The sequence below is a fragment of the Cupressus sempervirens genome, chromosome 2 (assembly GCF_028749045.1).
Source record: "Cupressus sempervirens isolate cs-2001-9-10 chromosome 2, ASM2874904v1, whole genome shotgun sequence".
Classification (NCBI taxonomy): Eukaryota; Viridiplantae; Streptophyta; class Pinopsida; order Cupressales; family Cupressaceae; genus Cupressus; species Cupressus sempervirens.
In genome coordinates, this window is record NC_143119.1 from 227222162 (window position 1) to 227238679 (window position 16518).

Here is a 16518-nt window from a genome sequence, read left to right on the forward strand (position 1 = left end):
CACACACATATATATATATGTGTGTGTGTGTGTATATATACATGTGATACTATTATATTATAAATAAATTATAATGCTTTTATAATAATAATATATAATAATATTTCTTGAATGATTATATAATATGAGAAATATCATTTTAGTATTTTTATTTGAATGACAAAAATTATGTACAAACTTAAAAAATTTAATTATTAGTTAAAGTGTAAAATTTAAAATGTATCACAATAATATACTACCCTTGAGAAATGATAAAAAACCAATAACTAATAAATGGAAATTATATGAACCAAATAGATCACTTTACCTTCACGTCTGTCCGCAAGAATGTTAACATGGTATTTATATGGTCAAACAACTATACCAGAGTTTGGGGTTTTTACCTCTTTTTAAACCATAAATTCCTCGTTGGAAGACATTAAATTTTATATTGCATTAAAAATGAGAAACGAAATATTTTCCTAGATCAGCGTTTCTTTTAAAGCCAGTGAATTTCAGAATATTATAGTTACAACAGAACCTTTAAATTATGGCGGACAAGAGAGATAAAAGGGCAACAAAGTCTGGCAGTGACAAGAAAATGAGCAGCTTACTTTTTCGAAGCCAAAAGAAAGATCAATTTTTTTTCAGCTGAAATATAATATCCTTCAAAAACTGGATTAAGTCCACAGCTCCAATGCTTAATAGCCACCCTTCAGTGTTTTTGTTTCTGCATTTCGGCCTCATCATTTGCATTGCAGCAGATGGATTTTACTCTCATCGAACTCTTTCAATCACTTCTGATTGGAAATCTCATGGTGGTGCTGTAACTATCTTTAATGTAGAAAAATATGGTGCAATGGGTGATGGCACTTATGATAATACACAGGTTCTCTCTATATCATAATATATTATACATTTACTCTCTCCTGGTCAGTTTTAGAGAGCCTTGCAATTTTCCTTATCAGCATAACTACCTAACTACTTTTAATGTATTGGGATATATTTCCTCTTTGGGATTTCATAACAGTTGAATTAGTTTCAAAACATTCAATAGTAGATGTTGATGTTTTTGGAATACCATAATTTTTTAAATTGGTGTTTGGGTTTTGTAGGCATTTGAAAGGGCATGGAGTGAAGCTTGTGCGGCGCCAAAGGCAGTTTTGTTGGTACCTGGAACAAAGATATTTGTGGTTAATAATTTAGTTTTTCAGGGTCCATGTTCATCTGGCTTCACTTTTCAAGTATAAAGAAATCGCAGTAATTTGATTCTATAGTTTGGGTTATATTGTTTATCAAGTGAGATTGTTGATTAGGATTATGTTGTTTTTAATCAAGTGAGATTATTGATTAGGATTATGTTGATTATGAATTGAGATTTCTTGGAAACTGTATTTGCAGGTGGAAGGAACTGTAGCTGCCCCTAAAGATCCATCAAAATGGAATAGAAAAGATATATGGTTGACATTTCAGCAGCTTCAGAATTTTCAGATAAATGGCTCTGGCGCCATTAATGCAGATGGAGAAGCTTGGTGGGAGGGTTGCTGGCAGGAAATAGATCGAGATTTTGTATGTACTACCCAATTCTCATTGTCCTAATTGTAATGCATTTGGGTATTTGAGAATTCTCATGTTTGTTTATTTTTTCCCTACAGGGTTCTTGTAAATTTTCTCAGAGACCAGTGGTAATAAATTGTCCTATGTTTTTTCCTTCTCTGTTCTGCTGTTGTTTGTTTAAGTTTAAAGGAAAAGCTGATAGAAATTTGAGCATATTTATGCTTCTGCATAGGCAGTCCATTTTGGTAATTGCAGCAGAGTAACTGTGAAGGGATTGACAATAACAAATAGCCCAAATTTCCATTTAACTTTCAATGATTGTGAAGCTGTGAAAATCCGTGCTCTTAACATTTTCTCACCAGAATACAGTCCCAATACTGACGGAATTGATATTGGAACTTCAAAGCACTTTGATATACGAGACTGCATTGTCAGCACAGGTATGGATTAAATCACTTCTTTCCATTCTTGGGTGTTTTGAACTTTGGAGATTTTAAGAGCTTCTCTTATAAATTTATAGGATTGTTTTATTTTAGTAATTTCTATATAAGGGTAAAAGTTTTCGGTTGTATTTTTTTCCCTATTCATAATTAAAGATTGGTGATTCAGCCAAACTTATTTTTACCTATTCAGGTCTTTATCATTGAATCTTTAATAAAATGGGTGCAGGTGATGAGTTTGAAATCGATTCAAAATTATCAGAATTTAAAAGAATTTTACATAAATTTATAGATTTGTTTAGTAATTCCTTATAAGAGAAGAAATTTTAAATTGATTTTTTTTGGGTTGATAATCAAAGAAGCATTCAGCCAAACTTGTGAAGATATGATCTTATTTTTAATTTTCTATGTTGAATCTTTTATGAAAATGGGTTCAGGCGATGATTGCATGGCTCTTGGCAATGGATCTTCCCATATTTTGATTAAAAATCTCACATGCGGTCCAGGTCATGGAATAAGGTGTGATACATTTTTTCTGCTCTTCTTTGATTGTCCACTAAATTAAAAATTCCCCCCCACTGTTTGCTAATGCCATGACCTACCTTATGCTTATCGTTAGCATTGGAAGTCTGGGGAAATTTAACTCGGCAGCCATGGTATCCACTATTCACATAGATGGTGCAAGAATGACAGGAACCCAAAATGGAGTAAGAATCAAAACATGGCAGGTACTCTGCTTCACAAAACCAAAATTTGTATCACAGTTAATAACAGAAATGAAAATTTTGAACATTTACTCAAGTCCATCAAATTTAACCATCCTTAAAGCGTTTTAAAATGCAGTGAAACATATTGTTTCATTATTAATGGCGAATCTGTGAATATGGGTTTATAACAGGGTGGTTCAGGGATGGTAAAGGACATACAATTCAAAAATGTTGAAATGATAAATGTGAACAATCCAATTATAATTGATCAATACTACTGTGCGGATACACCCAATCTTTGTCGAAACCAGGTAATTACTCAAAAATCAATTTTTTTTTGAAAGGCTACAGAGTTAATCTGAAAGCTCTGATTCCATGATTGTGTTATATTTGCAGAGCTCTGCTGTTCAAATAAATGGGGTAACATTCATAAATATCACTGGCACATCAGCGTCACAAGTAGCAGTGAAATTTGCATGTAGTGACAGCATAGCTTGCGGAGGTATATTAATGAAAGATGTATCTTTGAAGCTGAGTTCAGGAGGTGAAGCTTCATCTTTCTGTGAAAATGCTCACGGAATAACAAGAGGAGACATTTTCCCTCCAAGCTGCCTCAAAAATTAAGATTAATTTTTTAACATTATAATTATTTATTCCTCCAACCTTCCATTATGCCCATTTCTGCATAACAAAGTCTAGTTGCAATTGTCAATGGATGAGTTGGAGACATGGAAAGCCAGGCCTAAATTCTTTGAATTGTTGACTTACAACCTCTTTTCTCTCCATTATAAATTTAATTAAGGACAAAGAGAGATCAAATGATAAAATGTTTCTTTGGAGGGCAAGGAGATCAAATACTTCTTTGGGTTTTTGTATGTGCATCTCAATATTTGAAGAGGAATATTGAAATGATCATTTATTAAGTCGAGGCTTTTGTTTAATATATGTGTTTTTAAATATAAAAAATATTACAAAGAATTTAATATAATATATTTTATGAATCTATTTTTAAGAATTAGAAATGTAGATCTAATTAAGTTCTTTAAGGTTCTTATGATTTAGTTCAAATGATTTTTTTTATTAATAGAAAAATTATAATGTATTAGTGATGTCTCAAATCTCTATTTGAAATCTCATAGATTAATAATGAATTATTTTTCAATTGAGTTATCTTGATTAAATCATAGTCAATGTTATTCTTCACATCCATCTAAATTTATGTATTAGAATAATCTGTCAAAAGCTGAAGTTGGAAGTGGATTTCTATTCATTTTCTTTCTTTAGATTGGCTGTTTGCACTCTGTGCAAAATTCTTTTTGAGTCTTACTTGCCTTCCTTTTTACCTCTCTTCTCTATTTCTTAGTCATAGACCATGTGGTCATGTTTGCATTTTATACAAAAGTACCATAGTTAAGTTTGTAACTAATGGGAACTTGCTTGCAAACTCAAACTTCATCAATAATGTTATAATTCTCTAAAATTATATAAGTTTGATTTTATATCAAGGGAACATTAGTAATATTGAATTACACATTAAGAAAACTATGGAAGCTTCAATTAAAATAAAGAAATAAGAAAGCAAGATACCTGACTCAATCATATACCAATCTTCATATATGTACATTTTTTAATCTTTACCTAACATGACATTCTCTTATCAAGTCTACATATAATTTATAAAATCTTCTAACCAAATCATACACTTATTATAGGACTCTTGAGAGGACCATAAATTAATTTTTGAAACCATGTAGATTGAAACCATGTCATAAGAAAAATCCAACACCTGACAATCACTTTCACCCTTTCCATGTTCTTTGGAGGACAATCACTTTCACCCTTTCCATGTTATTTAGAGTACATAATTTATTTACGATCTATAATTATAATATTGTTTTAGGATATCAAGCTGAATGATACCTATAATCCTAACATTTTTCAAGTTGAAATTTGCATTGCAATGCCACAAATTAAAAACATAAAATGAGTACATGGTCCAAGATTCATGGAACTAACAATAGTATGCATCTCCATGATGGATCATGTACTATGATTTGAAATGTTGATGATAAAAAACACTAGATGGTCAAATCTAGAAATTGAACTTGTATGCTTATGGTATATGGTATTCATTACACAAAAAATACCATTTTTAAAACTAACCCTTGACCATAATATTTATAAATATTTTATAACCATAATGCATCCTTATAGATATATCTAGTAATTAGTGGCACACAAAAAAATATAGGTGAACTCTTATCCAATTCATTCAACCAAGGTAGGAGGAGAATGGAAAAGAGTATACACCATTACTAATTGGAGGGTTGAAACACTTGAGCCACTAAACAACCTCTTCTAGTAGAGTGCAAGAAGCCAAGAAATCATAGCTTTTCTTGGAATGTAAACACCATCTTGATACTTCTTCATCCTTTTTGTTCATGACTATGATACACGTTCCTAATATGATTTCAAGTCTCATGATGTAAAAACTTAACTAAAGCTCTTTCTACCAATTTAATTTATATCTTATTACTTTGCTTGGATTACTTCTATTATAGTACCTAGGAATTTATTTGCACTAAACTAGATTATATTGATTCTCATATGCATTATGAAACTTTTTACATTATTTTAACATTTTTCTATTAATTGTCATTCATCTATATTTTAAAAATTATTAAAAAATCTAATCATATCATTGTAAATTTAATATTAATTATTACTAAAAGGAAATAATCATAATACTACGAATTTGTTTGAAAATCTTAAACTTTCATGTCATAAAAAATCTATAAGATCCATAGTTACAACCCCTACTACTAAAATACTTAAAAGGTCCTTGAACTATTTGATGGTAAAATTGTCTAATATTTAAATAGAAGGGAAACAACCTGAAGGGATTACAGTTCCCTTGCTCTGTCCTTGAACATTTTGACAATCATATGTAGCTTCATCTCCAGAAGGTAGCATCAAAGATACATCACTCAAAGTTATACCTGTGCAAGGTTGACTATGGCTACACTCAAGTTTAATTGCTTCTTGTGATGCTGATGTTCCATTAATGCTCTTGTACAATACATTACTAATTTGCACAGCTGAGGTCTGCAAAAAGAAAGAACACAAAATGAGGGACTGTACATGATATAATACTTTGTGAAAAATGTATAACTTTCACTTAAATGAGGGTTTAAGTGTACCTGACTTATACATGGATTAGGTGAATCACAATAATATTGATCAATGATTATTGGATTCTCTGTGTTTACCATTTGAACATTCCTAAATGTTATATCCCTTGCCATGCCTGAACCTCCCTGTTTGTTGTTTGTCATACTGTTAGATATTGAATTTCAAATTCATTTCTTTTTACTCACTCATCTTCAATATGAAAGAAGATATGAATGCAAAATTTTATTCTTTAATATAATATAATGAATTAAAATAATACCTGCCATGTTTTGACTCTTAATCCATTCTTTGTTCCTCTAAATATGGCCCCATCCACTTGAATATCTTGAACCTTTGATTCAGACTCATCTTTCCCTAGGCTTCCAACACTGAAGAGGAAATTGTGTTCAAATAATTTTTGCAAAGAAAAATAAATAAGATTATAGTAATATAAACATCAATAATATTGTCAGTATTGTAATATCTTTGAATTTGTAATAGATGACAATTGTGAATAGTACTTTTCATTATTATTTATTTGTATATTCCTATTAATTATTATCTTATTTTTTAATATACAAATACTAATTTCAAAATATAAAATAATAATTTAATATAGCAAAACTTAAAGAATTTAAACAATTCATTTACAATTAGATAAAAAATTATTATTAAAATGAATTAAATACAATTCATTCTATAATTTAAACAAGGATACTATACTAAACTGATTTTGTTTACCTTATTCCATGTCCAGGACCGCATTCCACATCTTTTATTTTGATATACGCAGCCCCATTTCCCATCGCAATGCAATCATCTCCTACACCATTGAAGTTCTTAATATATATATTTAAATATGTTTGAACAAGTCTAACAGATTAATGATATGGATAAAATACCTGTTCCAATTATACAATCTTGTATTTGAAAGAATCTGGAGTTATCTATGTCAATTCCATCAGTGTTGGGACTATCTCCAGGTGCCGTTATTTGAACACCAAAGATCTGAACCTTTTTACACTCAGAGAAAGTCAAATGGAATCTAGGACTGTTTGTTATCTGCAATCCTTTTATTATTACTTCAGAGCAGTCATTAAATTGAATCGCCTACAAACAAGTTAAATTAAAGTTTAGGTATTAAAAAATAAATATCATAGAATAAAGAAGTTACAAAAGAATATGTGTGAAGGAGAAAATTAAGCTTGCAAAAAAATAAGTTAACTTTGACTATTTAACACTTTTATAATGTTGGAATGAAGCTTAGTGTGTGATGTTTAAGCCGTCTAAAGAATATGTATCCAATTTAAGCATCGAACATACCGTTGGTCGATCATCAAAAATATTCTGAGAGACAAAGATATTGTGAACCACAACACCCAAAAATCATTAGGAATTTGTCAGCCATTAAAAGAGATGTAATTTAGACTAATGTTTGAAGTTTTGAATCTTCATTATTTTAAAAATATTCAATATTAATGAAATAGAATCTTAATATTTACCTGTTTTGAATATTTATCCCACCATTTACTTCCGCGACCATCAATGACACCATTCCCCCTATCTGCAAGGTAAGGAATAATATATATTAACAGGTGCACCAAAAACAAGTGCAATGGCTATATGGGTAAAATCTTTATAACATTATGAAAAATAAAATATGATTGTTTAAATTGATATGATGTACTCGACAAAGGAAATTGGGAAATTTCACGAGCACTTAGAGAATTAGGTCTTATAAATTATTAATAATTCTTGATATATAGAAATAATTTATTTTAAATGTGTTTATTTTCTTATATCTTATTTAAAAATATAGAGTCACACATATACAATATATTGCTTGTATTTATTCCTTGTGATATTATTGTATTATCAAATAAGATTACTATGTAATGCAATGATTACATACTATTAAAAAATCTTTGATTCAAAATCCTACACATTTATTGGTCAATATTCATGAGAATTAGTTTTTCTGATGTTATGGTATTTTTTGTTTATGGACTTTCAGTTTATCATCTATTTTAATTTTTTGAATAGTTTAAAATCTCTACATTGAGCATCTTGTTCCTTCTTCTTTCAACTTAACCGAATTACATATTATCTATCAAGTCTTTTACTTTCATAATATGAAATGATTTGAGTGTCACTTGTTCTTGTACACATAAAAAATGGGAAAAATGGGAAGATTTATTTTAATTGGATTTACTAAATTTTTTATTTTAATTTGATTTTCTAAAAGATTTATTTTGATTGAATTTTATAACAAGAGTTAATGTGAGATGAATTTTTTCCCCACAAAAAAGAAAATCCTAGAATTTCACTACATAACCTATCAAGCTAAACATAATATTTCTAATTTAACTTTGTTAGGGTTTGCACCAGGGTCTCTTTTTAATTCAATCCTTAGAATCTCTAGACCTCGCTGTTTAAAAAAAGCATCTATGGCTAGATGAATTCGGGACAAAATTAGATGAGTGGTTGGAGGGATGAGGGCCTAGTGTTATCAATGGCGAGACAAGGAGGATAAATGAACTGATGCATTTGTTTTCTTCATGATTTTAGACTCTTCAAGTATTAATAACAAAGAAATATAAACAAACAATTACATACAACCAAATGTCAATTCACAATAACTATTAAAAATATTATAATCTTTAAAAATAAACTATCAAGTAAAATTAGTATACGAATACTGACCTGAAAAATAAGGTCAGGTTCACATGGTCCCTCGAAAGCTAAATTGTTAACAAGGAATGTTTTATTCGCGGGCACATATAAAATTGAAGACAAAGTCTTACAAGCTGCCTCCCATGCCACTCCAAATGCCTACAACATACCAATAAAATATTTACTTAAAATATAATTCAAATTTACTATAATTCCAATAATATGATGATAATTTGGACATAATCTACCTGAGAATCATCATGCTGTCCATCTCCCACCGCGCCATAATCTAACACATCAAATATTGTATTTGAACGAGAATCATAGTGATTATAATTCTTTCTTGAAGCTTTAATAAATTGGGTGCCCACAATCACTAAATTTGAATCAGAGTAAACCAACGCTGCCATAACAGTCAAATACAGAGCAAAAGAGGTCACATTGGGAAAATGTCGACAAATGGGAGCCATAGAAAAAATATGTGAATGTATGAAATGAAAACTATGGAATTATTTTAAGAGTACATAATGTTTACCATGCCACTCATCGCCAACCAAAGGTAAGCGTTGCTTTAACAAACAAAATTACAAATAAAACACGGAGTTGCTTCACATTCATAACAAAAAGTACAAATCTTACTTTAGAACATTTATAGTTGCATGCATTATTTTGTAATATTATTAATTATTTTTTAAGATTTTAGAGTTATATATATATAATATTTTTAAAAATTAATTTTATTAGTTAAGAGAATTTCTAGTTATTAAAATGTAGAAGTTAAAGTAATATTTTATATTGAACTTAAAGAAAATTTTCAAAATATATAAAAAATAAAATTAAAGATAGACAAAAATATCTCAAAAAAACTTAAAAAATATATATACATTTTTAAAAATATTTGTACTATCATATTCAATTTTTGATAAAAATAAAATAAAATAAAATAGACTATTTATTACATTCAAATGTTCCATTATTGATATTAAAAGTTAATATATAATTTCAGTATAACTTAAAATATTCCAATTCGAAACAATATAATGTAAGAATTTAGGAAAAATAATTAAATTATGTGAGCTCAAAGTTAAAAGAATGGATTTTGTCATCTTAGAAGTCATGCAACGATTATTTAATTAATTAATTAAATTAGATTATCTTCACAAAGGGATCCCAAAATAAAACCATTCATCATTGTAAAAAAAGAGAAATATCTAAAACTTTATATAAAATAAAATAAACACTATAAATCATAGAAGAAAGCCTCCATCCAAAAAGCTTTGTTTACTCTGCTTCTACCTTGTGAACAACACTTATATCGATATCCCATTTATCTCATTTATGTATATGGAGAAATAAGTATAATTCTAGGCTACATATTGAATATCATGTTATTAATACAATATACATATGGCATCTTACCATAAGGGTAGTGGAGGGTTCTCCACCATAGAATAGTAATATATTTTTTTCACTCTATTTATTCAGTTTGGCATGAAACAACTTATGAAGAAAATTACAATGCATGATTTTGTTAGACAAACTACTTCAAGTTATTAACATATACTTATAAAGAAAATTACAATGCATGATTTTGCTAGACAAACTACTTCAAGTTATTAACACATACTACAAGAATTAATGGATATAAATATTTTGTATGTACAGTCTAATTCCTAATAAAATAAAATAAAATATATAAAATAAAATTTGAGACTCATCTACATAGAAAAAAAACTGAAATATACAAATAAATTTAAAAATGATTGATTCAATAAATCAACTTCAAAGATGCCACTTCCAACACAAGTATGTCCGATTTGTATGATGGTGGTAGATGATATACATACATAGACATGACAACGTTTTAGTTTACATTTTTGCCATTGCCTGCCTACCTATTACCACTCTCAAACTAGCTTCATTAGGTTATTTTTATTTTTATTAATATATGTGATCAACCTTGTACAATTTTTGTTTATACTTAAATAAAATTATTGAATATATTTAAATGATTTTAGTTTTTTAATATTAATTTTTAAATAATGTTAGTTAGTTGAATACCATTTTTTAAATGTGACACAAATATTGCATGCGATATTTTTAAATAGAATTTATTGAACGTTATAGGAATATTTCTTGAAAATCGCATTTGCAGGTGGAAGGAACTATTGCCGCCCCTAAGATCCGGCAAAATCCGGCCTCTTAAAATTTTCTCGCCTGAATACCGATGGAATTGGCGATGATTGCATGGCTCTTGGCAATGGATCTTCCTATATTTTGATTTAAAAAACCGATGGAATAAGGTGTGATACATTGCTTCTGGTCTTGTTTGATTGTTCACTAAATTAAATTCCCCCCCCCATGTTTGCTAATGCCTTTTAACTACTTTGTGTTTATCGTTAGCATTGGAAGCTTGGGGAAATTTAACTTGGCAGCCATGGTATTGATCAAGAATTTTGTTAGCTAATTTGAGTTTAGTTTTTAATTTTTAGATTTAGATTAAGATCTAATTAAAATTATATTAAAATTTAATTTTTTCAATTTAGAATTTACTAATTTTAAAATGTCTAGTTTTTGTGCTCCAAAATAAACTTTTCTATTCTGTTTGGCATTTTAGCAATGTTAAAAAAAATCCCAAAGGATTATATAGACGTATCCTCTCCCCTCGCCTTTGTGGATCTTGGGTGTAATAGAAATCTATGTAATTCTTTTAGAGAAGCCTGCTTTAGGCCAAGATATTTGATATTGGGTATGCTAGGGGATGACTTCAGATCGATAACAGGCCAAAGTCCGGTCTCCACTTTAACTACTATATAAAGGCTCAATTGTGGGTAATGCCCAATTGGTGATATAGTTGGGTGATAGCTCTCCTCTAGTACCCTTAGAAGTGCGTCAAACCCTAGTTCTCAGGGCTGGGAGACCTCTTGCAGGAGTTTATCATCTGCCTACTAAATAGAGCATCCTGTACTAAAAACCTTTGTTGTAGTGGCCAAAATCCTTATATCTACTGGCTCAAGGGGTCACCCATGCCCATGAAGACATCTCATACTTTCGCAGTCCTTAGTAGAGACAACATTCGCTTGGGAAGTGATTCCCTTTGGGAAGCAGATCTTGGTATGCTCGAGAAGTGAGTGCACTGTAAGGGGGAGCCTGTGTTACCAAGATTCTAGGTTGGCCACTCTGGATAAGCGCGACTGAACTTTGGTTCAAGTGAGAATTCAGTGGATACTGTCCTTTCAGCCTAGGTTGTGGTGTGTTTGCCCACTTTTAACAACAACCATTCTGTCTATTGTGTCTTGTGTGAGTTTTTCCACTAATCAAGATAATTGGCAAATTTACAAACTTGCAAACACTTCTAGAAAACCTTGAAAACATTTGCAAAACAATATACTTATCCAATACATTCAAAACATTTGCAAAACATACACTTGTCAAATTCATTCAAAACCTTCAAAACTTTTTGCAAACACACACTTGTCAAACTTGTGCAAAAACATTACAAATACATGGAAGCTCAAACTTGTTTCCTTAGGATCTCATGGCATGTATTTTATCTTTCATTTTGCATCTCCATATTGCATATTACATATCATGTCCTTATCATATTCCTTGCATAATTTTTATTTTTCACTTAGGATCCCTTTTGCATTGCATAGCCCTCATCTTGATCCCTACATTGTCCTTATTTCCACTTATTGTACCTTACATTATCCTCATTTTGCACATCGTAATCCACATTTTGATCCTCATAGTCCTCATTTTTATCCCATCATAATCTTCATTTTTAATCTAGGTCCTTGCATATCCCTCATTTTGATGCTATCATAACCCTCATTTTCAACCTAGGACCCTTTGAATTTGGTAGAGAATCCAAACAAAATATGATTCTTAGAGTATTCCCTTATTTGGATGAATAAAGGATCTTGATCTTGGTCTTTTTGTCTTGTCTTTTTATCAAATTTCTTTGGGTCAAATCTCATCAATGTCCTGATGGATTTGACTTAGTCCTTTTATCAACTTTGTCATTTTGATTTTGTCCTTTTAATTTCTTGGTCAAGATCCAATATTCATCCTTGTAAGGTTAGACTCTTAGTCTTGTATACCAAAGATTTTTCCTCTAAATTTAAACCTCCTTTTGCATGTCCTTAGTTTTCATAGTCCTCATCTTGCATAACCTTGTCCTCTTTTTTCATTATCCTAGTTTTCACAAACCATAGTTGCATAAACTTGGGTTTGCATTTCATTTACTTAGCCCAAAAATTTGAATAAAATTACATTTTTCATTTTGCATTATCATATCCAAGTCCAAAACATATATCATACCATGTCCTAATTTTTTTTTCAAACTTTAAAAACCTCCAACGTCCAAGGAGCACTATCAAACACCAACTTTGTCCAAGTCCACCAACATTTCAAACCCAACCTTTCTTTGCATAAGTCAACCTTTGCATTACCCTATATTACACTTTAAGTTTTCATGTCCTAAAGATCATTAATCCCTTTTAGACTTGCATACATAAACCCTTACACTAGTAGAATTTTGGCAAATAAATGACCACATGACCAGAAATTTTAGTCAGATGACTAAAATTTTTAGTCACGTGACTAAAAGTGATCGAATTCCAGTAATGTTTTTCAGTTTATAAGAATAAGTGACTAAATCAATGACTAATTTGGTCATAGGGTAAAATCACAAGGTTGAACAAAGACAAGTGACTAAATAAATGATCAAATAAATGACTAAACAACTAATCACTAATAATTAGTCGCCCAAACAAAATACCAAATGAATGATTGATGATTTTTTAATCATATTAATACACTCTTTAATTTTTTTATAATTTTGATTACTCAAAGATGGGGATTTTGTCATATCAATATCTTCTAATACCCTCTTAATTGATGTTGAACTAAATATAAACTCAAATCACCTAGTCTACCCTCAAACTCCTCAAAATCTATCTACAAACTCTTGAAGAAAATAAAAACCCTCCATGCACTAAAAATAAAATCCCAGTCTATATTTGTGTATCAAAAATAATAATTATCACTTAAGTATTTTATAATCTCAATGTGTAAGTTTTAATAATTACATTAATGTCATGTGATAACCATCTTTACAAAATTAACCTTTAATCGAGTAGACGAAACACACGATCTTAAAGTTTTCCATCTATAATCCACAAACCATAGTTGTGGCATGCCTTTAATAAATTTTTAATTTTATAAACATTTCCTTTAATTTTTCTAATTTGAATTGAGTTTTTGTAGACATTTTCTAATAGATTATAAATGTTCTATCACTAAAATGAATGTTTAGATTGTGATTCTTCTTTCTTAAGTCTCCCACAATAGATCAAGATATACAATTTTATTTTATTTCATTACGTCTAATTTGTGTGCAATCACTAATTATTTTATTAAATGTTATATACTAATAATATATATAAGAATTAATTTAATTACAAGTTATTTTGATAATAATTTTAAGCAATATAATAAATTTATGTTTATAGAATAATTTATTTTTTTTCTTTTCCACATTTAAATTCCTTAAACATTTTAATATGCAAGTAGTAATATATATATATATATATATATATATATATATATATTTTAAAGAAATTACTTAAAATAAAAATAAAAATAAAAATAATATATATACACAAATTATTTTAGGCACAATATACAGTTAATGTAGACTTTGAGAAGTTCTCTATATAAAAATGATTAGTTTTAATTCAATTTTTGATCACCATAACCTTTGCAAAAGTTATGAACAAGTTTACTCATGAACTATTTCAAATTACACTAGGGCACAACCCATGGCTTCATCTCATGCTAAAGCCACAGAGAATTTTTTATGACCCTATCTCTTGCTCCAAGAATCTTTACTACTCTTGTGTTTACCCTTCCCCACCAGTGGAAAGGAATCTAGAAAGTTGATTCTCACCACTTAGGGAGCACACCTTGTAGAGTGCTATAGCATGGACTTAAGCAACAATTTTCTGTAAGTTATACAACATGTTTTCTTGAAATCCTAAATGATTTTGATTTCCAAATGCTTGTAATTCCTCTTGAATCATAATCAAAATACATATTGGTTTGTAAAAATAAATTGTAGTGTACTTTCTAAATGTTTATACTTTAAATACTGCTATAATTTATTGATGTTTTGAGCAAATATTTTTTAAAGTAAAGGTTTTCTTATGGTCACTATAGATTTAATTCTTCACTGTATCTAGGGTAGGGTATATATTAGCACAAGGGTGAGGAGGAATCTCCTATAAAAAAAAAAATGACCTCACTTCAAATCTATTTATGCATGCCTAAGGAAAATTCAAGAGCCCTAGCTTTTACACCAATAATCTTTTCTTACAAAGAGTATAATAGGGCATAACTTCCAAGTACAAAAATGTTGTCAAATGCTAAACAAGGAACATCTTTTTCAACAGAGCTCCTTGAAGACCTCTAGCTATCATTTTTTATGCTTCCTACATGGCAAGTTTTCTTCAACATCAAAGTTAGGTCTATTGTTAGTCCATCTCATGATTCATATTCATTAGGAGAAGACAAGGATAACCACGACATATGTGAGAGTAGAAAGCTATGGCTTTGGGTGTCTAACAGGGCAAACTTTAAGAAAGCCACCTCCAAAAAAAGATATAAAATATTGGCGAATATTTCATTATTTTGAAAAAACAAAATTATTTATATTGGTGAAACTCTCAATTTTTTTATTCTAAATATGATTAATTTTGGCGATTATTTTTGAATCATAATTTTTTTGTATAAAATATTGACGAATCTTAATAATAATAGGAAGTTTATTAATCACCATGGAATATTACAAATCAAAATTGAACATTTTTTTACCTTGTGGAATGTTATGAGAATCATTACATATACTTTAAATCAATAGTGAATAATAAATATTGGTGATATATCCCTAAATTAACTAATAATTATGATAATTATTTGCCAGTTCAATTTAATTTCCCAATAATATATTATATTTAGGTTACTCAAATCTATTCATGTAATGAATATTGTGGTGAATATTTGAGTTTAAAATTTTCAATAAAATAAATTATTGAGTGATTTTAAATATTCTAGAATTGAATTTTATAAAATTATGGAAATTTAGGTTGTATCGAATCTTAAATTATTAGCCAAAATACTAGCCAAAAAATTCTAAAATTAGCCAATTTACGAATATTAGCCACTAAATTATATCCTATACCCAATTATGTATCACTGAATAAATAGACCATCCTCTTTACTTGTAGACTATGCTCTCTATATAAAACATGTTTATTCCCATGAGATATGTACACAATTGGAAATGTTCTCAGATATATCTATGAAAAATATAAAAGAGCATACAATGCATGCAAATTGTTTGACAAAATGTCTATAATAGAATAGGGTAGTGTTATTGATCTCTAAAATAAATTAGAATAGCATCATTTATCAATGTTTTAATACAATTCTTAAAATGGAGTTATTTCAAAGGTTTGAGAAAACTTCAAGAAGACAGAATCCATGACCTGAGATAACATTCTCTCTACCAGTGCCAAGATGGGATTTCTCTATATGAATATATGGGTATTCATCAAAGCGCAATGAAAGAGGGGCCTCTATTGTGGAATATAACTAGTGCAACTAGCTAAACTGGAATGTGTGCAGTTATTTTAGCATAGGAGAGGCATGTAATTTCTTTGATTATATACCTAAAAAAACTTCTTCAAGGAAAGTACCATTTGATTTAGGCCCATAGATCGTAATCCTCTTTTCCATACCTAAATAAGGTGATATATTAGTGTTACCTATAATCTCACTCTTCTTTAATATAGTATCTTCTTCAAATAGTGAATTTAGTGTGCAGATGAAGAGTAGTTTTCATAATACCAATATACTTCATATCACATATTTATGATTACCAGGCACTAAGGAGTAACATCGTAGTGAGGTGACAGTCACTGGTTCCA

General features: G+C 29.4%; 2 protein-coding genes across 2 annotated transcripts; one reads left to right on the forward strand and one right to left on the reverse strand.

Moving 5' to 3' along the window:
- Nucleotides 1-676: 676 nt before the first annotated feature.
- LOC149571869 (polygalacturonase-like) lies at nucleotides 677-3520 on the forward strand. Its single transcript, XM_089810099.1, has 9 exons — nucleotides 677-868; nucleotides 1095-1223; nucleotides 1381-1548; nucleotides 1635-1664; nucleotides 1769-1976; nucleotides 2414-2495; nucleotides 2596-2704; nucleotides 2875-2994; nucleotides 3080-3520. Exons 1-9 carry the CDS (start codon nucleotides 677-679, stop codon nucleotides 3305-3307), a joined length of 1266 nt encoding a protein of 421 aa, XP_089666225.1. The 3' UTR covers nucleotides 3308-3520.
- Nucleotides 3521-5557: 2037 nt separating this feature from the next.
- Nucleotides 5558-8937, reverse strand: LOC149571870 (polygalacturonase-like). Its single transcript, XM_089815736.1, has 9 exons — nucleotides 8776-8937; nucleotides 8548-8686; nucleotides 7357-7418; nucleotides 7178-7201; nucleotides 6757-6964; nucleotides 6596-6677; nucleotides 6135-6243; nucleotides 5884-6000; nucleotides 5558-5788 (listed from the first exon to the last, which is right to left on the reverse strand). The coding sequence occupies exons 1-9, from the start codon at nucleotides 8935-8937 to the stop codon at nucleotides 5558-5560; spliced, it is 1134 nt and encodes a 377-aa protein (XP_089671862.1).
- Between the last annotated feature and the right edge of the window lie 7581 nt (nucleotides 8938-16518).

Excerpts from the sequence above, each read along its gene's own strand:
- LOC149571869 (XM_089810099.1), top strand. The coding sequence starts at position 677 with ATGCTTAATAGCCACCCTTCAGTGTTTTTGTTTCTGCATTTCGGCCTC. Across the intron at positions 1,224-1,380 it reads CATCTGGCTTCACTTTTCAA|GTGGAAGGAACTGTAGCTGC; the intron begins GTATAAAGAAAT and ends CTGTATTTGCAG. Across the intron at positions 2,705-2,874 it reads TAAGAATCAAAACATGGCAG|GGTGGTTCAGGGATGGTAAA; the intron begins GTACTCTGCTTC and ends GGTTTATAACAG.
- LOC149571870 (XM_089815736.1), bottom strand. The coding sequence starts at position 8,937 with ATGGCAGCGTTGGTTTACTCTGATTCAAATTTAGTGATTGTGGGCACC. Across the intron at positions 7,419-8,547 it reads TATTTTTCAGGTCAGTATTC|ATAGGGGGAATGGTGTCATT; the intron begins GTATACTAATTT and ends CTTACCTTGCAG. Across the intron at positions 7,202-7,356 it reads GGGATAAATATTCAAAACAG|AATATTTTTGATGATCGACC; the intron begins GTAAATATTAAG and ends TTTGTCTCTCAG.